The 25,372-nt window shown below is 42.1% G+C and overlaps 1 protein-coding gene across 1 annotated transcript; it reads right to left on the reverse strand.

The window, feature by feature from the left end:
• Nucleotides 1-8,254: 8,254 nt before the first annotated feature.
• MC2R (melanocortin 2 receptor) lies at nucleotides 8,255-11,386 on the reverse strand. Its single transcript, XM_053394947.1, has one exon. It carries the CDS (start codon nucleotides 11,282-11,284, stop codon nucleotides 10,295-10,297), a length of 990 nt encoding a protein of 329 aa, XP_053250922.1. The 5' UTR covers nucleotides 11,285-11,386; the 3' UTR covers nucleotides 8,255-10,294.
• Between the last annotated feature and the right edge of the window lie 13,986 nt (nucleotides 11,387-25,372).

Raw genomic sequence — 25,372 nt, forward strand, 5'->3', positions numbered from 1 at the left:
AGTAGAAAAGCATCTGTGTTTTTCATAAAGTTATACTTAAACATTTTTTTAAGCTCGTCATATACTGTGTTCCAGAAGCTTTTGATTTTTTCACAGGTCCACCAAACATGTATAAGTGTCCCCTCTGTTTTACCACACCTCCAGCACAGATTTGTTTTTGTCTTATACATTTTAGCTATTTTGGTGGGTGTTAAGTACCATCTATAAAACATCTTGATTAGGTTTTCCCTCAATACTTCACAGGCTGTAAATTTCCAGTTCTTTCGCCATAGTTCTTCCCATGCTGTTAAGTGAATGGTTTTCCCAATATCTAAAGCCCACTTGATCATTACCTCCTTGACCTGTTCATCTTTGACCTCCCACTCCAATAATGTATCATGCATTTTTGATATTACCTTGGATTTGTTTTGTAATAACACCTTTTCTAATAATGAAGGTTCGTTTGAGAAATCTTTTTTCTTATCTGTCCTGAACACTTCATGCAACTGATGGCATTGGATCCAACCCATAAGGTGTTTAATTTCCTCATTATTTTTAACTACCAATATATTGTCTTTTTCCTTAATCAGATCTTTATATGTGGCCCATTCTAATTCCATAATTTTCTTTTTTATTGTAATTGCTTCTAGAGGTGATGCCCACCATGGTGTTTTTGCTTCTAGGAGATCCTTATATTTTGTCCATGTTTTATATAATGATTTCCTTATGACATGGTTCATGCCATTCTCATCCCCCGGAGTTTTTGCACCACAAACCTTTGATGAAAGATGTGCAACGCCTCTTCAGTGACCTTTATCTGAAAATGTCAGTCAGAAAAGAGGGCTGAATGCATAATGAGGATAACAACAACAACAAGAAGCAACCAGAGAGAGCAACGAAAGGCAATGGAGTAAGAAAGGAAGCAGAACTGAAGAGAGAATTTGATACTGCAAGGCATAGAAGCTGGGCTGATATAGACTACACCTTCAATCATAAAATAAGACACATTGCTGTGCAGGGTGGGGGAATCAAATAACCTAGTCCCCTCCCCTCAATGTATGCACTGACATTAGTCTAAAAATACCAGTGGTGTGGTAAATTGCAAAGAGACCTGGCCTTACAATGGACCATATGGGCTTCAAAGTGCTGTATTTGATCATGAAAGAGCATGTAAAAGTCAGTGCACAGAATAGGAACACTTTGTACTTGCTTTACTTTGTTTATCCCTCCTAGGTATTTTCAGAAGCAGATGTTTCCATGGGTAACTGATTAAAAAGTAAACAGATCTCAAGGTTATGGTGGGGCAAAGCACACAAGCCCCCCATTTTCCCACAAAAAAGGCTTATTTATAGATGGTTGAATCCAGTGCTGCTGTTCCACTCATGTAAGTTTTTCACTTGCACAGTGGAACTTCCCCTGCAGTGCCCCTTTCACCTTCTAAATTTGGTCCAGAGGTTTGGAGAACCACCAACGCTAATCTCAAATGCTGATTCACCACACTACTGCAAATTATTGCAGTATGGGATATTGTGTCCCAGATCAGGTTTTTCTTGTCAGGTTGCAGGAGATGATGGGGTGGTGGAGGTAAAGGATCAGGCCCCTTTCTTCCCAGGCTATAGCCCTGATCCCATTGCTGCCTTTTTGAGAAATGAAAAGATGCCGGGAACTCCAAACACAGGAACTCCTATGGCATGTCTAGTTTGACTCTAGAGGTAAAGTTTAATACTGTCATTCAGCAGCCATAATTGGACAGCTTATCCATGCACAGTTAAAAAAAAAAGCAAAACACCAATAGACACTAACAAAGCAGATACCAATAGGAAAGAAACAATGGATGTGCACATGAGGCTCAGGAGCCCATCAGAGATAATAAATGGGGCAGCACTTGGAGCAGCCCCCTATCTTGCCCTTCTCAATGCTCCCATTCTACTGTTCCTGGTGATTCATTAGTACTAGGTGAAAACTTGTGAAAATTATGTTAGAGACTTAAATGTCTGTAGGATTTTGGCTACTCCTTAGTCAAAGGCATACTTCAACGCTGTACTTATGTTTGGTGTTCTGCCTCCAAACATTTTCTGGCATCTTTCTGTAATAGCTGATCTCTGATTTCATTTTTTTCAAAATTTATTTTTTAGAATAAAGGTTAGATGTTTTTTATTGTCTAGTTTTACGTATGATTGTTGCAAACTGCTCTGATTTTTTTTAATGAAGAGCGGTATGTAAATACCCTCATAATAAATAAATGAAGCATACTGCTAGAAAACAGCAAAATACTGAACTTCACATCTCTTTATGTACATGTTGGTACAACGGTCTTTTTTTTTAGAAGCTTGGTATCCTAATGAATAATTTCACAGAGCATCTGAAGACACGTTGGGTTGCTTATTGATTGGATAATTATTCTAGTTTCTTTTTTCCTCTGAGAACCTAATTAGCAGATGGATCTCGGGAGACAACAGCTAGCTGCAAGCAAACAAGAGGAGAAGAAGCAGAGGGATTGGCTTAAACTGAAAGATGAAAAGAGTTAATTAAGTCTGGTTCATCTAAATGACAACGTGGGGAGAATGGAAGAAAACTGATTTGGCTAGAATCTGATTTAAAAGTTAGTTTCTAATTGATTTTATTTTTATTGTATTTGCTAAGCTTATTGCACACATAAGCTTGTTTCACATAAGCAGTGTAAAAAGTGTTGAAATAATTAAGTATATGATAAAAGTTATGATGAAATCTGGAAAGTGCAGAAATCTGACCTGGATCTTGCTACCATCATCCATGGCTTGGAAACTTCCCCAGTTGGATCACTGTTACAGTGGTACCTCAGGTTACATATGCTTCAGGTTACAGACACCGCTAACCCAGAAATAGTGCTTCAGGTTAAGAACTTTGCTTCAGGATGAGAACAGAAATCGGGCTCCCGCGGCGCGGCAGCAGCGGGAGGCCCCATTAGCTAAAGTGGTGCTTCAGGTTAAGAACAGTTTAACGAATTAAGTACTTAACCTGAGGTACCACTGTAATGTATGTAACAAAGAGCTGCCTCTCATCCCAAAGTTGTCCCTGTTTTGAAGCGACAGCACTGGTTTCCATCTCTAGGGCTGCTTGTTACCTTTTGTCATGAACTGGTAGGACAATGGGAAGGAGAAAGAAGATCCCAGCGAGGGGTTTAGCTGGGACTGGGACACACCGGGGCAAGCATGGGATGGGAAAGGAAGTACTCACAGGGTGACGGAGGATGGCAAGGGGATGGGGTTCAGTGCACAGGAACCAGAACAGCAGGACCCATCACCAGAGCCTGGAGGGCCCCTGTCCCCATGAACATGGTGGGCTCTGAGGTTTAGAGACTAGTAGGAGACACACTCTAGGAGACTGAGACAGGCAAGGCCCCACAGCCCAGCTCCCTAGCTTGCCAGGTGGGGCTCGCTAGCTCTGGGTGGAGGGGTATTATTCCTCAGCTGGAGTAGGCTTGGAACAAATGAGAGTCTCATGCCTCTTCAAGCCCAGATGCTGAAACCAGCAAAGTACAAAAGGGAAGCAGAACTGAGGGGCTGTGTCTGCTCAGCTGCCCATGTTGGTGGCCCTTGGCTTGGATGCTCCTGGATCTCTAGGGGACTGTGCTTCAGGTTAACTCTGGACTGTATCCTGACAGCTGTATTTCAGTGTTGGCTACTTGGAGTAACCCTGGACTGTGTTTCCTGGACTTTGGCTGTATGAATTGACCCCTGGACTTCAAACTTTGGACTTGACATACTGACTTGCTGCCATGTAGGCCAGGGGTTCAGGACACCTTTAAAATGTATATGTATTATACATGGAAATTTAGGAATAAATACTATAATTGGAATGAAACTATAACTTTCCATGCTGGGGAGGACTGTGACCCAATGCTCAATGTTCTTGCTCAGTCTGCTGTCCATGCTGTTCTCCTGTCTTATGGTTCTTTACTAAACTGGACTTGGACCACCCTTTAAATTAACCAAAGACTCCTTCAAATGGAGGGCTGCCCTCTGATAGCCTTGCAAATGGAGAGCTGTCCTCTGTACAGCAGGACACATGGCCACTCTAGTTCAAGAGTCCATATTACTTTGGCTGCATACACACCATACTTTTATTCCTGGAAACTGCAGTTTATCCCCCACAGAACTACTATTCTCAGCACCCATAACAAACTACAGCTTCAAGGAATCTTTTGGGGGTGTTGTGTGCTTTAAATTTGTGGTGTGTATGCGGTCAGAGAAGTCAGCTCAGTGAGTGAAGCGTTTCCTGTGATGGTGCCTTGTTGTGGCTTGCTTTGAAAATGCACAGGTTTAAGAGCTTAAGGTAATAGCATGCTTAATAGCTGCTTTGGGTTAGTGTGGGAGAGCCTGGCAAAGTTGGCATGATAATTAACCACATTGTTAGTGCCATTATGTGGTATCCTGGAGTGATGTGAGATGGAATCCTTCACAGTAACCATGGTAGTCCTGCAATTTCGAATGGAACATGTCACCTTAGAGATCCACTCAGCTAAGAATGAAGACTGTTTAGATTTGTAGCACTGAGCTGTTCGAATTTTAAAAAGGGTGCTGGATGATACCAGCAACCTCACAACTTTCACCTAGCCTGACCACCACCACTTTTATTGTATGTAGCATACAATTTTTGTTATCGAACAGAAATGGCAAACTTTGCTTCAGCGTCGAGAAAATAGCTTACAAAAGCACACAAAGCTCAAGTGACAGCTCAGTCGGTCCCAACAATTCACAAGTAAGCCACTGTTGCCAAGGATGCAGGACTGAGGGCTTTTGTCTGTGGCTGAGGGCGTGTTTAGGGCTGAACGTATGTTGAGAATAGCTGAAAATCCTACAGCACGGTGAATGCTAAAGCTAAGGAGATAAATACAGGCATTTGTATTCTACAGGTAGGATCGCAAACAAAAGCCTCAAATGGCAGTGAGGGCTTCAATCTTATTTGTGGAGGCGTAAGTTCTCCATTAGGAACCACCGCTTCTTATAAAACCAACAAAGAAAAGAAAGAAAAAGAAAGCAATTTTGTGCCATCATTTTTGAACAGCTTTCCCCCCCATGTTTCAGTGTTGCTCAGGGAGTTATACAAACAGATGAAGGGGATGGAGGCGTGTGTGTGCAGGTCCTGGTCCAGGCCCAGGCCCAGGCCCAGGCCCCAACATCCCCTACGTACATGGCCTGGCACCACTTCAGACCTTCATTCTCTCAGTGCAGAGATCCAAAGTGGAACCAGTGTGTGTATGTGTGGACTCAGAGGGGAGGGCTGTGTCCCTCACCAGTTTAAGCCTTCATGCCATTGCTCAGATGTTACAAAATGCATATATTAACCCATGTATGAAAGTAAAAAAATAAATGTGGAAAATCTGACCACATTCACACTATACTTTTAAAGCACTATGATATCACTTTAATCTGGCATGGTCTCCCTCCCCCCTCAAAGAAATCTGGGAGCTGTAGTTTAAGAGTTCTGAGAACTGTTAGGAGGACCCTGATGCTCAGAAGTCTTCCTTTGGATGTAAACAATTACAACATTTTGCTATAAGGAATTATTGGAAGTCTGTTGGGTGTTTAGGGACATACTGCCTCCATTCAGATGTAAGAGAGAACTGGCATGATTTATTTATACTATTATTTCCAGTCTTCATTCTTAGATGGTAACCTATCCAAGGATGAACTTAAAGCAGTCAGTTTATAGAGCAGGCTCTATGGAGTTATGGAAGGTGATAGACTTTATTAGCAAGGACTAAATAGACAAAGTTCCTTTAGGCTCAGCCAACAGAGTTCTGTCGCCTGGATGCTCTATGGATGTCATGATGGCCACAGGATGTAGTGATGGCCACTGACTTGGAAGACCTTAGGATAGGACAAGTTCATGGAAGATAAGGCTGTCAGTGGTTACTAGTCAAGATGGCTATGTTCAGCCTTCACTGCCAGTGGCCTCTGAATGCCAGTTGCTGAGGAACACAAGTGGGGAGAGTACTATTGCATCATGTCCTACTTGTGGGCTTTCCATTGACATCTGGTTGGCCACTAGGAGAATGGGATGCTAGGCTAGATGGAACTTTGGCTAATTTAGCAGGGCTTTTCTTATGTCTTTACACAAGAGGATGGCAAGACTAGTCGGAGGAATCTAAGTGTACCAGCCACAGAAATTAATGGAGTGCTGATAGCCACACTTGGTCGCACAATTTGGATGCACAGCGCCTACGTGAACAGGTCCACAAGTCTATAGTTTCATTTTATCTAATTGCAATTCTTTGTCTGTCACTTAGTTAATTACTTTGATTGGTGTACTCCTGCTTGAAGCCAGGCAGAGGTTAATTACTTTGAGTCGTCCATAATGAATTTCCAGAACTGAGTGTAAAGACAATTTAATTATGCAATCCATGAGGCACAGTCAATAATTACTGAAAGACTCACAAAATTATGGTCATGGTACATAAAACTCACACGGCCTGAACCTTCAGGTACAACCTGGATGCTTTCATAATTAATTGCTATCAACATTCGGTGCAAAATTCCTCCTTTAAGGAGCTGAGAAGTGGTTTCTGTGGTGCACTAGAATAAAGTGGAGGATTTGATATTTGGTAAATAAGGCCATCATTCATAACCTTCAGTAAAGGTTGCTGTCAAAGTCATCAAGCAGCAGCTTGTTCACCTTTTTCATTTCCACCCTTAGAATGCAACAGAAGTTTTCATTTAGATATTAAAAGATTCTCTTCATCACAGCAAGGAATGAATTGGGGAACCCATAGCTGCCTGAGTTTTTACATTTGGCATGAGGACCAGCATATCTATGGGCAAGTTATTCCAACCCCTACCCAGAGTCTTGTCTATTAGGAATCATCTGAGAGTGTTCACTCTCACATAGCTTGATGTCACTATGTGATGGTCCTGATTTCGCAAGGTTAGTTATAGACAGAGGTGAGAAATTTGCTTAAAGTATGCAGATTGCTAAAGTGAACGAAATGCCTGAACTTGCTTTTACTTTACGATCTACAGCAAATTCTTTCTCTCTCTTTTTGCTCTGACTCATCAGTGACTTCTAATTTTCCAAGTCAATTATATTGACCTCTCCTCATGAGCCATTTCAGATTTCTACACTCTTTTCTTTCTTTCGTTCTTCTTTTCTGATTTCTAACAAAACCTTAACTAGTTCACATCTCTTTCTGTATAATAGGAGCAGCATGACATGGAAAGATAATAGGAGCTGGCTTATTTTGAACAAACATTGTCTCTTTCATCCTTTCAGTGTCATGTAATCCTCCTACTCTGTGCAGAAAGTATTTACTGCAGCCATTTGTGGATTCATTGAACTATGGTGTGCTTTTTAATTACTTGTTTTGTAAATCATCCTCTGTAATGACTTATGACGAATTGTTCCAAAGCAGTCAACATGATCAGTGGGAATGGTGTGGAAGCACCTTCCATACTGAGAATGGCAAAGGTACTAAAGGTTGCATTTAACTAATTTTAACCCAGAAATTAATGGATGTAAGCAATGGGCATTAATTTCAATGGGTCTGCTCTGAGCAAAAGTTCTTTGAAAACAACACTAGAAGTCTTTTATTTTTAGAAATGAGATGACTATCAGGCCGCACAGAGGTTTTATTATGCATTGTGTGTGGAAGAAGGTGCCTGGAGAAGTTCTTCACTGATTCTCATAAAAGCAGAATTTGGGGTCAGTCAACAAAACAGATTAGCAGTAGCAGATTGAGGGCTGACAAAAGAAGCACTTATTTCCACAAGGCTTAACAAATGTATGGGATTCATTGCCAGAAGATGTGAGGAACAATTACTGGCTTAGATTATTGTAAAGGTTTATTAGGTGAATTCCTGCTTGTGGGCTTCTCAGATGCATGTGGTTGGCCACTCTGGGAAAGAGGGTTCTGAAATGGATTGATCCAGCAAAGCTGTTTTATGTTTTTAATTGAAACAATAATTACACGTATTCCAAGTAGGCATTAAAAAGAAAGATAATTACAAAGATCCAAATAAACCTGGGCATACATTAAAGCAAGGGCAGTCAACATGGTTGCTTTCAGATGCTGTTGGACTCTAACTCTCATCCTCCTTGACTCTTGACCATGCTGACTGGGCTGATGGACTCCAACAACATCTGGAGGCTACACCTCCATTAAAGTGTATGAGGTGAGAGAAGCCTTGCAAGAGGTAAGCACAGAACATTCTGGAACAGAAAATCACAGTATGCACTATTCACATCCATAGCAGGAGAATACCTCAGCTGCAAACATGGGATATGAGTTCAGTGGTTGGCACTGACTTCTCTTCCCAGGCACCTTTGCTGGGATCAGCTACTGGGATATGTGGTTACCAGGGCATCAGGTCTGAAAACATCAACAAGGACCTGACTAAGCTAAACGTGTCAGATTAGAAGTAATCTTTCAGGAGTGACACTCTAGATATGTGGTGATACGCCAGAAGAACAACACAGGAGATTTGACATCACATACAGTACACCTTAGGATAGGTACCCATGTTAGTCTGTTGCAGCAAGAGTCACGCGGCACCTTAAAGACTAGTCAATGTATATTGGCATAAACTCTTTCTTGGAGCAGAGCCCACATTATCTGATGTACGAAATGTTGTCCTCAGTTGGTAGCTATCTATAACTATACGGATATTGAGGGAAATTATACAAACAGTGGGGTTAAAAAAAAAAGCACAGCGACCATTCACAACAGTAGTAGTTGGTGGCAAGTACTGTGCCTATTTCCCTAAGTTGAATGTTGCTAGACAAAATGCTAAGTTCACATTGGATGTTCCTGCGTACACTCTTAGAAGTAGAACTTTCATACAAGTTTAGAATACGGAGTTCAATATTCAAATGTCTGACTTTACAGATGATTTCAGAAATGTCTAAAATTAACCATGTTTTTAGATCCTGCTGTTGAAGTAGTGTAACTAATTGTAATTAATAGAAATCACATTAATGTGTTTTATAACAAGACAGAGCTTTTGATGCCTAACAGCTGTCTTCAACTAAAAAACATTTGTTCCCTGGATGATTAAGTCTAAATTCATTTCTATCTTTTCTATTAAAGCTTTTCAATCAATGAACTTCCACCATTTTCTCATTGTTGCCTATTTTAGTTTAAAACTTAACTAAAATATCTTTTTATCTATGTGCTCACTTCAGTAGCACACACACTAAAATTGAAACAATACAGATCTATCTAACATTAGAGTATGCAGTGTATGTGTGTATATGTGAAATCTATGGTCTGGACTAAGGACTCAGCCATGTATAGATGCACACATTCCCTCCTCCTCTCCTTCCCTCAGTCCACACACGTGACTTAACACTTCCTGGTTTGTCAAGCCATACTTTGCCGTGATGAATAAACTGGCATACTGTGGTTTGAACAATCCCTCCAAATCAAGTTTGCAAATCAGAATCCAATCGTGCTCACACATGACTAATTTCTGATCCCCCACAAACTGTATCCAAGCTAGCCTCTCCTGAACATGGTGCCCTCTGAACATCTTGAAATGCAGCCCCATCCAGTACGACTAAGGGTCAGAGATGGTGGGAGCTGTAGTTCAAAACATCTGGAGGCAACGAGGTTAGGAAAACATGATCTAAGTCATGTCTGTCACCACTTTATTCACCCTCTTCCTAAACTGAATCTCCTATGAAGATATTCCCCCCCCCCCAAAGTTGCTGTGTTAGCCTAGCAGCAAAAAGATAATGGTGGTGCTTTGGAGACTAATGGATTCATTATGACCTGAGATTCTGTAGGCAGCAGTGTATTCCAGCAAGGCTGATTCACATGTGGTATAGAAGCATAATTCAGCCACCTGGCAGGGAACTGAAGAGAACCTGCGGTTCACATGCTGTGCATATAGCCTCTAATAAAAACCAGTGTCTATGTGAGAGAGAATGCATAAGCCCAAGGTTCACTGCTGTATCCCACTGTGTGGCAAAGTAGCCCTCAGATGTCAACATCACATTATTTTTGAGATACAGTGATACCTTGGTTCTCAAACTTAATCCATTCCGGGAATCCTTTTCATTCCCGAAATGGTGTGAAAACCAAGTTGCGGCTTCTGATTGGCTGCAGGAGCTTCCTGCCTTCAATCAGAAGTCGTGGAAGCTGCGTCGGATGTTCGGCTTCCAAAAAACGTTTGCAAACTGGAGCACTCACTTCCGGGTTTGTGGCGTTCAGGAGCAGATTTGTTTCGGAGTCAAGCTGTTTGAATACCAAGGTACCACTGTACTACAAGACAAAGCAAATGGTTCTATGGCAGTGCAGCTTTGGTTGCTCTGCATGCTGTTTTTGAAGTTCCAGTGGCTAAGTCCAGCTTGGCTTCCGGCAGCAGAACAATCTCTTAAATGTACTTCTCAGCTCTGGACTTCGAAATGCATAAATCATGGGGTCAATCACAGCATTGCACATGATCAGTATACCATTCACGTGAAAAATGGACCCATAGCAAATGCAATAAGGGTTTTGTGGGCAAAATGCCATCAGAAGCATATGAAGGACAAAAGGGGCCCAGCAGCAGAGAAAAACCCCAAGTAAGACAGTTAAAGTAATGACTCCTTTCATGTTAGCTCTCTGGTGAACCGAGCTGGTAGGCTGCAAAGCAATCTTCTTGGCATGAGAGCGTGCAAGCAGGAACATATGAATATAGAGGCTGAGGATAAAAATGAGCATGAAACACAGGAAGACAGAGAAGGACACAACAGTAGCTGTTTCATGGGAGAAAATGACCACTGCGATGCCACTCCCAGCACAGAATGCCCAAATGACCACCAAGATCACTAAAGTACGCTTCATTGTCATGATGTTATGGTACCGCAGTGCATAGAAGATGGTTATATATCTATCAGCTGCAATGGCCGACAGACTGAAAATGGATCCCAGTAAAGATAGAATAAACATGAAATCTAAAATATCATCCATCGTTTTTTCCAAGGCTCCCTGGCATGTTAGGTATCTCATCTTGCAGAAGATGATGAAGAGGATATTCTCCAGAGTCTTGTACAAACTTCCCAGCATGTCTGAAACAGCTAAGCTGCAAATGAAAATATACATGGGTGAATGCAGATTCTTATTCCTCCCCACTGCTATGAGCACCAGCAGGTTTTCCAGTACTCCTAGAGCGGCAATGGTGAAGAAGATTTCTTCTGGCACAATGACTTGTGCACAGTCGGAGGTGTTCATTGAGAGCTCACTGTTGTTTTCCGATGGAGGAGCATTTGTCTGTCCCAGAAGCCTTGTTGTTTCAGAACCTCGGTCGATCTTCATGGTTGCAACCTTTGGTGAGGGAAGATGCATGAGGTTGAACCCACATAGATTTCAGTACTCACTGTGACTTGACCTTCTGCAACAGCCAATGTGTCCAGCTGAGCATCTTGTTATGGCGATATCATTCGAAGTAAACCTGGAAAAATGGTTAACCAATAAGGAATGAGAAACACCAAATTGAAATATACAGAAAACTTAGACTGAGTTCACATATATTGACTAGAAAATGTAAGCATTCTGCAAGTATTGTTCTTGGCTGCTACTGGGAGTTGCCTGCTCCCTAATCCATGTATGACTCAAGCTTGAGAAGAAGCAACAGAACCCACATAGCTCAGAGCAATATGGTTGGTTTGGCTCACTCTGCTGAAATGCTAGCTGTTGCTGTGAGGTGTACAGTGCCCTGATCAGATATTCATCTGGGACGTGTGAGAGCAAAACTGTGTAAAGGAATAAATATAGAGGAGTAAAAATATTTTCCAAGTAATTGAGGCATTGTGCTCTAGCCCATGTCAGTTAGATGGAAAAAGCCACAAAGGCTGTGCATGCATTATTGTCTTAAACCACAGCAAGGTTATCCTTTTCTCAATTCGGATGAAAGCTGGTCTGGGGGAAACTGCATCAAAACACAGCATTTAATAAGATATGATAAGATTGATACAGGATATATGTGGATTGTGGCTAACGTCATGTGTTCATTGCTTCCTAAACTAGCAGGGGGGAGCACAGTGGATTCAGAGCAAACTATCTGGCTACACCAGGCGTAGCCAAAGTGTGCATTCCAAATGTTGCTGGAGTCCAATTCCCATCAGCCCATGGCCATTGTTCAGGGATTGTGGGAGTTGTAGTCCAGCAACTTCTGGAAGGCACCGTACATACGTACATAATATATTGTTACAACCAGCCAACTCTTCCTTTGTTAGGGAGATGGTTAATAATTCAGAATAGCCAGTCAATGTCTCTTTAGGTAAGGGATGGTGAACTTGTTTTCTTCCAGATGTTGTGAGACTCTAACTCCCATCAGCAAGCATGCCTAATGGTTAGGGATGATAAGAGTTGAAGTCCAGCAACATTTGGTGGGCCAGAGGTTTCCCATACCTGGGGACGAATTGTTTGGAGATGATCCAATAAGCTGGAGATCATATCTTCACTTTCCACTGTCTACACATTGTGAAGAAACATTCATAGAGAAGAACCTGCTATCTGTGTTGAACCTGATAAATCCTAGGAGAAGCCTAAGCAGGTTCCCCTCTAGGACATGGCATGGCCATTGGCTCTCCCAACATGTAGACAATGGGCTAGTAGGGATGCAATGTTAGGAGGACAGGACCGGGGACCATGGCCCTACTCTGCCCTCATGCTGTTAGTTGATTGTGTGCGAATCTCTCTCTCTCTCTTAGTCTCTATGTACACATGTGTATGTATACATTATTAGTAAATTGCATATGTGTGAATATCTATCACCTCACTATTATAGTGATCGTTTACTGGAGAAAGTTACCATAAAGCAAATTTATTATTTTCTTTCTTTAATAATGAAGCTTTCTCAGCTTGATCAGATGCTGCAATTTGAAAAAACGCCAGAAATTAGCCTGCTAATATAAACCTCACCCCATCACAGAGCAGTTACAAGAAACACCATGGAAGATTGACAGGCAAATGTCATTTCTCACATGATCTTACTAACCTAATTTCAGGGATAAAAAAAATCCTTATGCAAATGTGTTAAAACTTCATATCCTGAGACTTATGATATTAATTTAATGAAAAGAAGAAAATATTTGCATTAGGCATAAGTAAACTGCACAGGAAGAAATGGCCAATTCTGCACGTAGGTGGAAGCAGATTTTAAACCCATGCAGAGCCTGATTATGTTCATGTTCAGTCAGAAATAAGTTTTAATGATCTTGACGGTGCTACCTACAATGAAACTCTAGGGCAAGTTTATATGATCATATGTCTGCAGTCTGAGGCTCAAAAAGGTTGGATGAAAATGTTTTCCCTTTCCCTTCCTGGCAAGCTTCAGCATCTTTTTATAATCCTGGCACTTCTTACATGGCTGATGATATTATTAGAAGCAAATTATATGAACAAACATTGGAGCTGCTACAGAAATTAATACAATATTTATTGCTACACAAACCTCCAGTGTTCCTTGTTTACATTTGCTGGATATCAAATCTGTAAATATTGATGTCTGCGATTTAACGATGCCATCTGGCTGATCACTTGCAAAACCTTCATTAGGAGCAAATTGCACATTACATGCAAACTTGTGTAACAAAGTCTATGGCCAATTTTAGGGATTTTGTTGTTTGTTTCAAAAGCAACTTTGAGAGAAAAGGTGCTTTCCCCTTTCCATGGAGAAATGGCAGGGGAGAAGGTGTTGAACCCATTTCCTGCCACCATTTGTCTGGGCAAAACTCGAATTGTTCAATACTGGAATCCTAGGGGGCAAGGAGACAATGGAGACGGGATTAAGGTGGAAAACAGCAGCCAGGGAAAAGATAATGTATCGTTCTCCCTGCTGCTTCCACCTGCGAAAAGTGTCCCTCCCTTAGGTAATAGAATAATTGATTTACGTATAGTATTTCTTAGTTCCACAACAACTACTGTTCTCTGGCTAATGCACAGCATACAGTAACGAAAACAGCAGGAAAACCATAACATTTAAAATGCAATTTTAAAAAGCGGTAGGAAAACAAATCAATATAAAACAGAGAAAACAGAAACCATGTCAGCAGCAAATAATCACAGGAATAAAACAGGGGTAAAAAAGATGAGATTTAAAGGGACACAGGTTAAACCACAGAGCCTAGGACTTCTCAATTAGAAGGTCAGCGGTTCGAATCTCCACAACGGGGTGAGCTCTCATTGCTCGGTCCCAGCTCCCGCCAATTTAACAGTTTGAAAGCACTTCAAAGTGCAAGTAGATAAATAGGTACCACTTCAGCAGGAAGGTAAACAGCGTTTCCATGCGCTGCTCTGGTTCGCCAGAAGCGGCTTAATCATGCTGGCCACATGACCCGTAAGCTGTACACCGGCTCCCTCGGCCAATAAAGCGAGATGAGCGCCACAACCCCAGAGTCGGCCACGACTGGACCTAATGGTCAGGGGTCCCTTTACCTTTACCTTTTAAGAATAAAGGGACTTCACCTTGCGGCAAAATCACATGAAAGAAGCCTCTTTGGCAGCAGCGGAGCATATGCCTGCATTGCTCAGGAAGGGTGCCCTCCCAGGTGCAGGATAGCTGCTCGGGTGCACAGAGCAGTGCATGCGCCCTGCAGCCGGGGGTGGAGCCAGCTGGGGCAGGATGCTTCGCAGGGCCTCTGAGGAGTCTGCCTGCCTCCTCCCAGTCAGCTGCCCTACAGCTGAGGGGGAGGTGGTGGCTGGACCGTTTGGGACAGTGTGGAGCCTTCGGGCACCAAAGCCACCACGTCACTCCCAGAAGAGACGTGTGGCTTGGGCGAGGTGCAGGCCCCGTGGTGAGTGCCACCCGGCATTTTGTCACCTGCCTCCTCCAGCCGGGAGCACAGGGCAATGGCACACCACTTGCCCATGACTCCCGAGCCTCCCCTGACTCCCGACTTGGGAGTCGGGGGAGGCTTGGGAATCCCATCCTGAGCTGTCAAAACGAAGGGGGAAGACTGCCGGCAAAGTGGTGCAGCCCCCCCCTTCCCCGATGGCTCGAGGACAGTAGGCTTGGGAGTTGCAGGTGGGCAGTGCGCTGAATGTCACCCCCCCGGGATGACACCCAGGGCAGGCCCCCTTCCTCTGCCACTGCTCTGCTCTCCACCATATAAGAAGAATGCCAAGGTGGGGAGCTAGGAAGGAGGAGCAGAACTTTGTTCGCTGGGAGCTCCAGCTTCCACTCCAGGGCTAGAATCTCACCCAGCACTGTGCAATCACATTGCTTGAAGGATGTGCTGGTGGAGAGAGGAGTAGACAGCTGTGTGCTGTTTTCTGTGTCTCTCTTTACCAGCAGTTTGTCTTGCGTATGCCAGTAAGTCATGTGGGGCAAATGTATCATATCAAAAACTTGGGGCACTTTCTCTGCTACTGCAGAAACCAGCCCCAGACAAGCAGGCAAATGTTGGCAGGCAGACAAGGGGGAAACAGATCACTGAATCAGGCCCAAATCAGATTGTGGGAAGGGGGTGGTGGTTTGTACAACACTAGAAACGATGCCTCTTACTTGCCAGGATGGAAGACAGAGAGATGTGTGTTTGTGTAGAAATCCCTGGGTCTTGCATGTCTGGAATGTGCCCTTATATGAAGGTACATAAGAGCCGCATTTGTTGCTCTGCCCACTTTTCCTCTGTTCAACTCTGAATTTTGCCTCCAGCATCAACCACTACTGGAATACAGTCCCCAGAAGATTGTTCATAAGATAATCTGAAAATGGCACCTCACTCCTCTTTAATAGGCTATTTTGCCTTAGGGCACATGGAGACACGTACTGCTCATGTACTAGTTTATTGGGCTCCATGATCTCATGAATTTAAAAAGCTAACAGGCAAAGAAATACAAGAGGCAGAGCTGCCACTTTTGAGACACTTAATATAAGTATCCCATGAGATTTCCTATCTATCGCTCGGTTTTAATACAGACTAGAAATGAGGTTCAATAAGTTAAGAGGTCAAAAAATCCTGAAAATAAGACACTGGGCTATGTGTGAAAATGGAAAGGCACTTGTCCCTTGAGGCTATGTCAGTTCAAGTGACTCAGAAAAGGTTTAGGACTATAAAGGCAGCAATGTACTTTAAATCACATTACTCTGAAAGCTGTTTATTTGAATGAAACCAGCTAAAGCTGCTGTTCAACAAGGTTAAAAAAGCATACCCACAAGCAAACAAATTAATATCTTTATCAACGACTTGGATGATGGACTCAAGGGCATCCTGATCAAATTTGCAGATGACACCAAACTGGGAGGGGTGGCTAACACCCCAGAGGACAGGATCACACTTCAAAACGACCTTGACAGATTAGAGAACTGGGCCAAAACAAACAAGATGAATTTTAACAGGAAGAAATGTAAAGTATTGCACTTGGGCAAAAAAAATGAGAGGCACAAATACAAGATGGGTGACACCTGGCTTGAGAGCAGTACATGTGAAAAGGATCTAGGAGTCTTGGTTGACCACAAACTTGACATGAGCCAACAGTGTGATGCGGCAGCTAAAAAAGCCAATGCAATTCTGGGCTGCATCAATAGGAGTATAGCATCTAGATCAAGGGAAGTAATAGTGCCACTGTATTCTGCTCTGGTCAGACCTTACCTGGAGTACTGTGTCCAGTTCTGGGCACCACAGTTCAAGAAGGACACTGACAAACTGGAACGTGTCCAGAGGAGGGCAACCAAAATGGTCAAAGGCCTGGAAACAATGCCTTATGAGGAACGGCTAAGGGAGCTGGGCATGTTTAGCCTGGAGAAAAGGAGGTTAAGGGGTGATATGATAGCCATGTTCAAATATATAAAAGGATGTCACATAGAGGAGGGAGAAAGGTTATTTTCTGCTGCTCCAGAGAAGCGGACACGGAGCAATGGATCCAAACTACAAGAAAGAAGATTCCACCTAAACATTAGGAAGAACTTCCTGACAGTTAGAGCTGTTTGACAGTGGAATTTGCTGCCAAGGAGTGTGGTGGAGTCTCCTTCTTTGGAGGTCTTTAAGCAGAGGCTTGACAACCATATGTCAGGAGTGCTCTGATGGTGTTTCCTGCTTGGCAGGGGGTTGGACTCGATGGCCCTTGTGGTCTCTTCCAACTCTTCTATGATTCTATGATTCTAATAAAGCATTGCTCTCTTCCCCTCCAACACTACTGGGGCTCTGTCAGTCAGAATCAGCATAGCCAATGGTCAGAGATGTCGGGGGAGATATATAGTCCAACAACACCTGGAGGACCAGATATTTCCCCATCCCTGATCTACATACTTGAGTGAATAACACCTTACTACTGATACATTACCCACCACAAACATCGGAACTGGGGTAGGATTCTGGGACGGTGGTAGGATCTTATGGCCTTGATCTGGCTTGGTTCACTCCCTATTTACATTTTTTAAATGAGCACATTCATTGCTTTCACATAATTAATGCCATGCTTCGCTCATATAGTTCTATCCCAAAAATGTATTCAGAAAGTAGAACTTACGGAAAACTCTGAGAACATTTTAAACAGTTTATTCCCCCCACCAGCTTCATGTTTTAATTTTCCTAAGTCCTTGCAATTTACTTCTAGATAATGTGTCATTTCATTGATCTTTTAGTCTCTTCTCATGGTTGGTGGTGCCTGTTGTCAGTTTTTGTTCTTTAGGCCTCTAGGCACAGGCTAGATAATGTACGGCTATAATTATGATCTGCACAGTTAGGTGTGAATGATATATTGCAAAATGACTACCTATTGATTACTTTCTCTGCCTTTTCTAGGTATTGCAAAATAACTACAGTAAAGTACTCTACAATGCCAAGGGGATAGATTTACATTGCGAAACATTTCACAAAGATCATATTCCATCTTAATCTAGTAATATAGTTATAATTATGCTGCATTTAAGAATTGCTTCTTCCTCCATTAGTACTGTATCATTCAGAACATCACCAGAAACACTTGTCCCCATTGACACTGGAGTAAATTGCTCAGCTTGAAAATTTCAGACATGAACCTTCTTCTCACACTTGAATCATCACCAAAACAGCTGGATGCCTGCATCTGAGAAGGTTCAGGACTTTTGTCATTAGATTTCAGTGGAATTTTGATCACTTCCTATTCTGTTATGAATATAACAGGGCTGGAATAATAACTCAGCTTGGAGGTGACTTGCAGAAGTTGCTTCTGATTGCTCCCATGCAGTGCTGCTTAAAGCACAAGTCAGGCTTTTGAAAATGGCAGCTGAACTTCCTTTGTCCTAGATTGCAGAGTTAATAGCAGCAATAGATACCTGCATTGCTTTAATTTAATTTCCCCAATATTTCCCATGTAGAATTTGAGACATGCATCTTAAAAGCCTTATTTGAACACCCCACACCAATTTTCCAGTGTTCATAATAAAGTAGCTTTTGTACTGATGTGCTCATTGATGACACAACGCTCCTCAAAAATCTCATTCCCTAGCCCAAATGAGTTATACTTTAATGCATACTTAATCTCATGAGTCCATCCCACTACCCATGGATTAGTAGCTGATTCAGAAACATATAATAGAAAGCAAATCTGAGTCACTAATTACCATTTCAGCCTTGGGCCTAGTATCTGGCATATCTGAACTTGCTAGCATCACATTATTCGAATGGCAGAGACATTATCCTGGCAGGACCCAGTTATTCTAATAGGAGCCAGAAAAAGTCTGGGAACTGTGACAAAGTGGCAGTAATTTGCCCCAGGTAATCAAGAAAGATCCTTTGTCAAAATAATGAATTGAATTCAATGCTACTATCATTTCAAATGGAGTCAAGATGAACCCCTGGTATATGCATTACATTGTGCTATGGAAGTTGAAGCAGTAGCATATTGAAACACTCCAGAGCCATCCATTATGTTCCACAAACAGCTGTATTCATGAATAAGGGGCATGATGTGAAAACAAGAGGGATTGCTGGGGAAAAAAGGAATAGCTGGCAAGCCTGTTACTTATGTGTGGAAATATCAAGTGGGTTTCACACAGATTCTCATGAAGAACAGTTTGTGAACAGTATGGGACACTAGCCTTGCATGAAAGGGAGGGAGGCTCATTTTTGATGGTGATATACTACCTGACAATGTTTATTCCAAGGACATATATTTGCCAGCAAAGGATTTTGGGGGCCCTGGGGCACAGACCATTAGCAACAAAATGGTGGGTTGTGCAAACTGAAAGTCCTATGAAGTGCATTTGATCTATATGGGTGATTCATATGAAGTGAGAAATGATGCTGCTGTTTGGATAGTGGGGCCTTTGTAAAGCTCAAGTCAGCAACTACTCAACGTCACTACTCTTTGGAGCCAGCCCTGAAAGGAATGCAAATAGTGTTTCAGGAAAGGGGAGGAGTTAACTACTTCCCATCTTAGCCAGGACTTCCAGAAACATCTGTGTCTGTCATGTCCCCTCACTGCATTGAGCTTTATCTCAGATCAGCACAGTGCCTAGAAACTGGAGGCAGCAGGATCCACATGCCTGCTAAACTTTCATCATTTCATTTTAGGAATATCCTTCAACCCTCTGGTTGTAATAAATTAGAACAGTGTGTCCTTGATGTTGAGCCATGAGTTCATGTGGAACATTCTCTGCTGTACATAAATAATAATCACAGGGAAATCAGTATAGTAAATTAGCTCATTGTTTGAACACCACACAGATTTGCTGTTTGAGAGAGAATTCATTCAGTGAATCTAAGTTGCTGGGAGGTATTTGAAGGGTTCTTATTGCTGATTAGTTTCATGCTGTGGTTCGACAGCTATCACAAATGCTTTGTTTAGTTAGCTTGCTGCTCTTTCAAGGAAAGAATATGCTGAAAATGTATTCTTAATCATTTTTTTAAAAATCAAGTTATCTATTCTTAAGGCTGCTTTGAATGTACTCTGCTTGCCACCCCCTGTTAAAATAACGTGGAATGCCTTCCTAAAATGCCACATGCTAGTCAGCCATTCATACAACCATTCCCCTTAAAATATGTAATCAAATCTTTTCTTTTTTAAAAACCAGACTGCTAAGCATTTCAAAAAGGCAAATTAGAAGTGTAGAACTTTCATTGCTATTCACACACAGCTACAATTCTTAGCACCCTAACAAGCTACAGTTCCCAGGATTTTTTTTGAAGGAAGTAATATGCCTTCAAATAGTGTGTTATGCAGCCATGGTAGCTATTAAGTCTCCATGAAAAACCACAGACATCTTTGCAGTGTTTAACAAAATCTTCCCATCACAAATATATCATCAGTGAGAAAGCATTTCCGCCTTGGAAGTTGCAAGAAGACTGAATTTTGGCTTTTTAAATGTCACTTAATGTTGTCTGTGTGAGCATAGCCGGCCCAAGTGGAATTATTGGAATCACATCTTTAACCTTTTCCTACAGAGAGCAATAAGAATGCTTAGAGTTGAGTATTTTAAAATGCCAAGCTGTGAGATATATATATATATATATATATATATATATATATGAGAGAGATGTTTACTGGTGGAAATAGAATATAAATGTAACATCAAAAATTGCAGTTCCAGAGCTGAGGAAACCCAAATTCTTAGTAAAGAATAAATTATGCAAGCACAACAAGTGTATACTACTTTCTTGCATTCATAGTTAGCATGATTGCCACTTATTTGAATCTGACAGTAAATAGCTTAAGAAGCAGGACTTGTTAATAGTTTGTATTATAAGTAGCACAGAAGAGGAATGAGCATGAAGTGGGGACGTCTAATATTTCTGGAAATAGTTAACCGGGTAATAATATGCATACAACAACCATGTAAATCATTAATATATGAGGGAGGGTAGTAACATGTCTTGCTTCACTATCTTGGTCCTCTGCAGCCTTCTTCCCACCTCCCCAAAGTTCACCAGGACATTGGCAACTGGCAACGTTAGAATTCCCACAGCAGCTATCTCTTAAATCTGGAAAGCAGAGAGGACATTGTGAAGAGCAGCTGTCAGAGCTCTGCACCAGGAAACACACATCCTGTTTAGTTGCTGTCTCCACTAAGGGGTTTTACGCCACATGGGGAGCCTGCTTGAGCAAAACGGACTCCTCCCTGCAGACATTCAACCCCCAACACTTGAGGGGCTGCAGGAATGGGGGCAGGAACGAGCAATAGGTATTCTGCCAACCAACAAATTCATCCCTACATTCTGCTTTGCATGATGGCAATTGTGTATGTGTGTGATAGAGAGAGGGAGAGGGAGAATGAATGACTAAATAGGCTGTAGATGATGTGAGGACCTTTGGCTCGCTGTACATTGCTGAACTGCAACTAGGTTATGACCAACTCCTTGATAAAGGCCTGTTAATGCAGGCCTTTAGCAATGTCTCCTAGTCCAAAGAAAGAGGAGAAGAAAGTTACATAAGAACCTAAGACGAGACAGCTGGTTGAGACTAATGGCCCATCTGGTCCAGTATCCTGTTCTCACAGTGGTCAACCAGATGCCAGCGAGAAACCTGCAAGCAGGACATGAGTAGAAGGGCATTCTCCTTTCCTGTGGTTTCCAGCAGTTGGTATTCAGAAGCATTTTGCATCCTCTGACTTGTAAAACAGAGCAGAGCATAGCTAGCAGCCACTAAAAGCTTTATCTTCCATGAATTTCTCCAATCCTCTTTTAAAGCCATCCAGATTGACGGCCATCCTTGTCTCCCGTGGGAACGACTTCTATAGTTTCACTATGCACTGTATGAATAAGTGCTTTCTTTTATCTGTCTCGAGTCTTCCAACATTCCGCTTTGTTGGATGTCCACATGTTCTATTATTCTCTGTTTCTCCATGCTGTGCATAATTTTATAAACTTCTATCATGTCATCTTTTACTTGACTTTAAATTAAAAGGTCCTAATTGTTGCAACTTTTCCTCAAAGGGAAGTCATTCCATCCCCTTGATCATTTTGGCTGCCTTTCCCAAACCTTTTCCAAATCTACAATATTCTTTCTGAGGTGAGCCAACCAGAACTGCATACAGTATTCCAAATGTGGTTGCAATATAGATTTGTATAATGCTGCTGTGATATCAGCAGTTTTATTTTCCATTCCTTTCCTAATGATTCCTCACATGGAATTTGCCTTTTTTTTGGGTAGCTGTCACACAATGGGTCAAAATCTTCTTCAAGTTATCTGTTGTGACCCCAAGGTCTTGTTAGTCTTGTTAGTGAAATTAAATTTTTTTTTGTGTTCCAATGTGCACCATGTCACACATGTTTACAAGCTGAACCTATAGTCTACGGGAGGCGTTATTTTTATATGTGTAATTTTCTTATATCTTGTGAAACCAAGTGGACTCTGGTTCACAAAAGCTTATGTATGCTATAATAAATCTATTAGATGTTAAGTTGCCACAAGGCTATTTATCATTTGGACTCAACAGGCTAACTGAGCTACCTCTGTGGAGGCTATTTATGAGGAAGCAATCAAATATTCAACCCTGAAACCGCAGCCTTAAATGGTAGAATCCAGGGGGTAAATTATATCTTTTGATTTATTGAATGCATTAACTAACTGCCTCTAAGTTCACAGTCACAAAGTAGTATAAAAGAGAAAAATAAAATACTCAGTAGTGAGGCTACTGGAGTTGGTTTTCTACCTCACCGTGTAATATCAGGTGCCTTATTAGAAGGCTGGTACAAGTCATTCTCATTTTCATCTAAAAGAGGATTTCACTGTTATGATACAGATTTTTCTCTCTCTCTTCAAAACCTACTACTGAACAAGAAGTCAAAGCAGTGAGTATCTCTGCTCACCAGAGAACAAAGTTTCTGACTTCAGATCATGAGGGAATCATATAACTTCATAGAATAGTGGCCACACATTCCAGTCTGCCTCCCCTCTCTTTCAAAATTGTTTGATCTGCAACTTTTAAGTACTTGAAGGTGATGTGAAGAACTCTCTGCACATTCCCAAGGGGATTGTAGCTTCCAAGGTATTATGCCACCTCGTTTCCAGCCTGCCTTCTGCCCACACATAAATCATTGGCATTTAGGAGATCCACAAGGAACAAGGGGAGCAGAGTTGTGGGGTTAGGGAGTAGGGAGATTGGTTGCAGCAATGAGCAGCTCAAGGAAATAAATGTAAAAGAGTTTCAATAATGTTGCCATTTTCTGGTGGAGTTCAATCACGTACTGTAAAGTTAAGGTTGTGCAATGAAAATTGGTTTGCAGTTCTTGTGCCGTAATCCCACTACCCTGTCCTCCCCAAATTGGACTTTCTGTGATAAGGAAAGTGATGGGGAAAATGTGCGATAATGTTGTTTGATGTAGCATCAGCTAACCTCATCGCAAACAGAATGAATACTCCACAAATAGCTGTTAAAGCTGTTGTCTAATCTCCCTGCAGGGAGATTAGAATGAATGCTCTGTAAACAGGTTATCTGGAAGCAACTCAGTAGAGTTGGGTCGATGGTTCAGTACTGTCTCTGTTGCACTGCAGAAATAATTCCGTAGTATAATTCTCCAGAATTCTTAGGAATCATTTTGTAAATGAAGGCAGGCTTAGCTCCTACATGTAGAGCAATGCCAATTGTACACTTCATGTGATACCAGTTTCACATAGAGGAAGTGAGCTGGCTAGCCAGAAGGTCTGCAAAAAGATTCAGATGCCCACTCCATGTGGACCCAATTGCAGAAAGGCCAAGAAAGTAAATGGAGAGATGAAACAATCATTTCAAAGAGAAGCGTGGGGAGAAACGCAATAAATATTTCAATTGAGATTTATACATACCTTCCAGTGATCGCAGCACAGATTTCACAAAGGATGGGGAAATGTCTGTAACAAGTCTTGCTGGAAAAAGGAATTTGTGAAACGTTCACAGAGGTGAAGAGTTCTTTTCTCAAACTCTTCTTCTACAATTCAGTACTTTTTCTCCCAAGCAAAAGAAGCAACACATAGGTCAGCATGATGGCAACTGCTAGGAGGGAAATTGTTTGTAAAAAGTGAACAGTTCCCTTGCGTAAGAAATAGATGAGAACATCTAAATCAGAGAGAAAGGCAATGGTTGTGTTATTGCAGCCTTGAAGAAACGTCATTTAAAAATAATTCATCTGCTTTGTGCCAAACAACTCTATGGAGTCAAAGAAAATAGAAATCTAATTAACACCAACCTGGCATGGAGATAAAGAAGGGGCAGAGTTTCACTTGCTTTGTGTCAGTGTGTATGCCTGTTGTTAAAAGCCCATGAGGAAGACAAGTCCCAGGCGCCTTTCAATGTGACACAGCAGCTGCGGCTCCACACGGCTCGCTGCCATTGCTGGGGCTCTTCTTGTCCAGTATCCCAATGGCCAGTGGGAGACATCATGTTCTCTCCCACCAGCCATGGGATTTGAATCAGGCCCACCTGCAAATTTGACCAATTGTGGGGGCCCCTGGGGGGTGGAGCTGACTAGAGACTCCTGTTGCCCCCTCAACTGGCAGTGCAGTTGGTTTCGGATCACCCAGCCTCCCTCGTTTGCATGTTTAGACCCACCCAGAGGAAATTGTGTGGGTCTGCGGTGTGGAAGTATCAGTTGCTGTATTCAGGGCCAGGAAGGAATTTTTCCTCCACACAAATTGAGCTTGTCTGTTTTTTTTTTTGGGGGGGGGGTGTTTTTTTGTTTGCTACTTCATAGCAATTGTAACAACTTTTGGCAGACAAGGAATTGGGTATGAGACTTAGTCATGGGTGGAGGGGGTGGTTTTGTAAGCCACTGCTTTTCCACCTCCAAGGAAATGGGATATCCCATTTAAGGGGTCCTAGGGGAGGTGCTTCTGTCTGAGAGTGGATCTAGAGAGTGGATCAAGCAGAGGCTTGACAACCATATGTCAGGAGTGCTCTGATGGTGTTTCCTGCTTGGCAGGGGGTTGGACTCGATGGCCCTTGTGGTCTCTTCCAACTCTATGATTCTATGATTCTAGACACAGGTTAAAAACACTATAAGTCAGAAATTAAATCATTACAACAAAAGGGAAAAAAACCCTATGTAAAAATCCATATACCGTAAACTCATTTTTGCTCTCTGGCACGATCTGGTGCTGGATGTTTATAACACATTCAAAATGTATTATTGTGACGAATGTAGCTGAGTCCCAGATGCACAGACAGGGGCTGAGGGCCACAGCACTCCCCAAGCTGGCAATCCTGATGGTTGTTCCTATTTGATGTATGTCATAGGGCAATCCTAACTGAAGATCGACCCCAATGCTAATCAGCCAGCAGATGAGCTGGTCATTCCAGGATAAACTCAATGCCTAAGCCCACTTATATCTGTAATCAATAAAAATTGCGGCCTGTTAGGTTCCAAGAACATTGTACAGTAGCTATTTTGCTTCCACACCCCCAGCTTCATGGGCGGCAGGCTCCCTGGGCCTGGGCATGCAAGCAGAAAAGGTAACAACTCAAAGTTTAATCCAACTACAAAGAAAAATCCTTTTAGCTGGTTCATGTGATGTACTAAGCCAGTCCTTATGTGG

Source organism: Podarcis raffonei, chromosome 7 (genome assembly GCF_027172205.1).
Source record: "Podarcis raffonei isolate rPodRaf1 chromosome 7, rPodRaf1.pri, whole genome shotgun sequence".
In the NCBI taxonomy this organism is placed as follows: domain Eukaryota; kingdom Metazoa; phylum Chordata; class Lepidosauria; order Squamata; family Lacertidae; genus Podarcis; species Podarcis raffonei.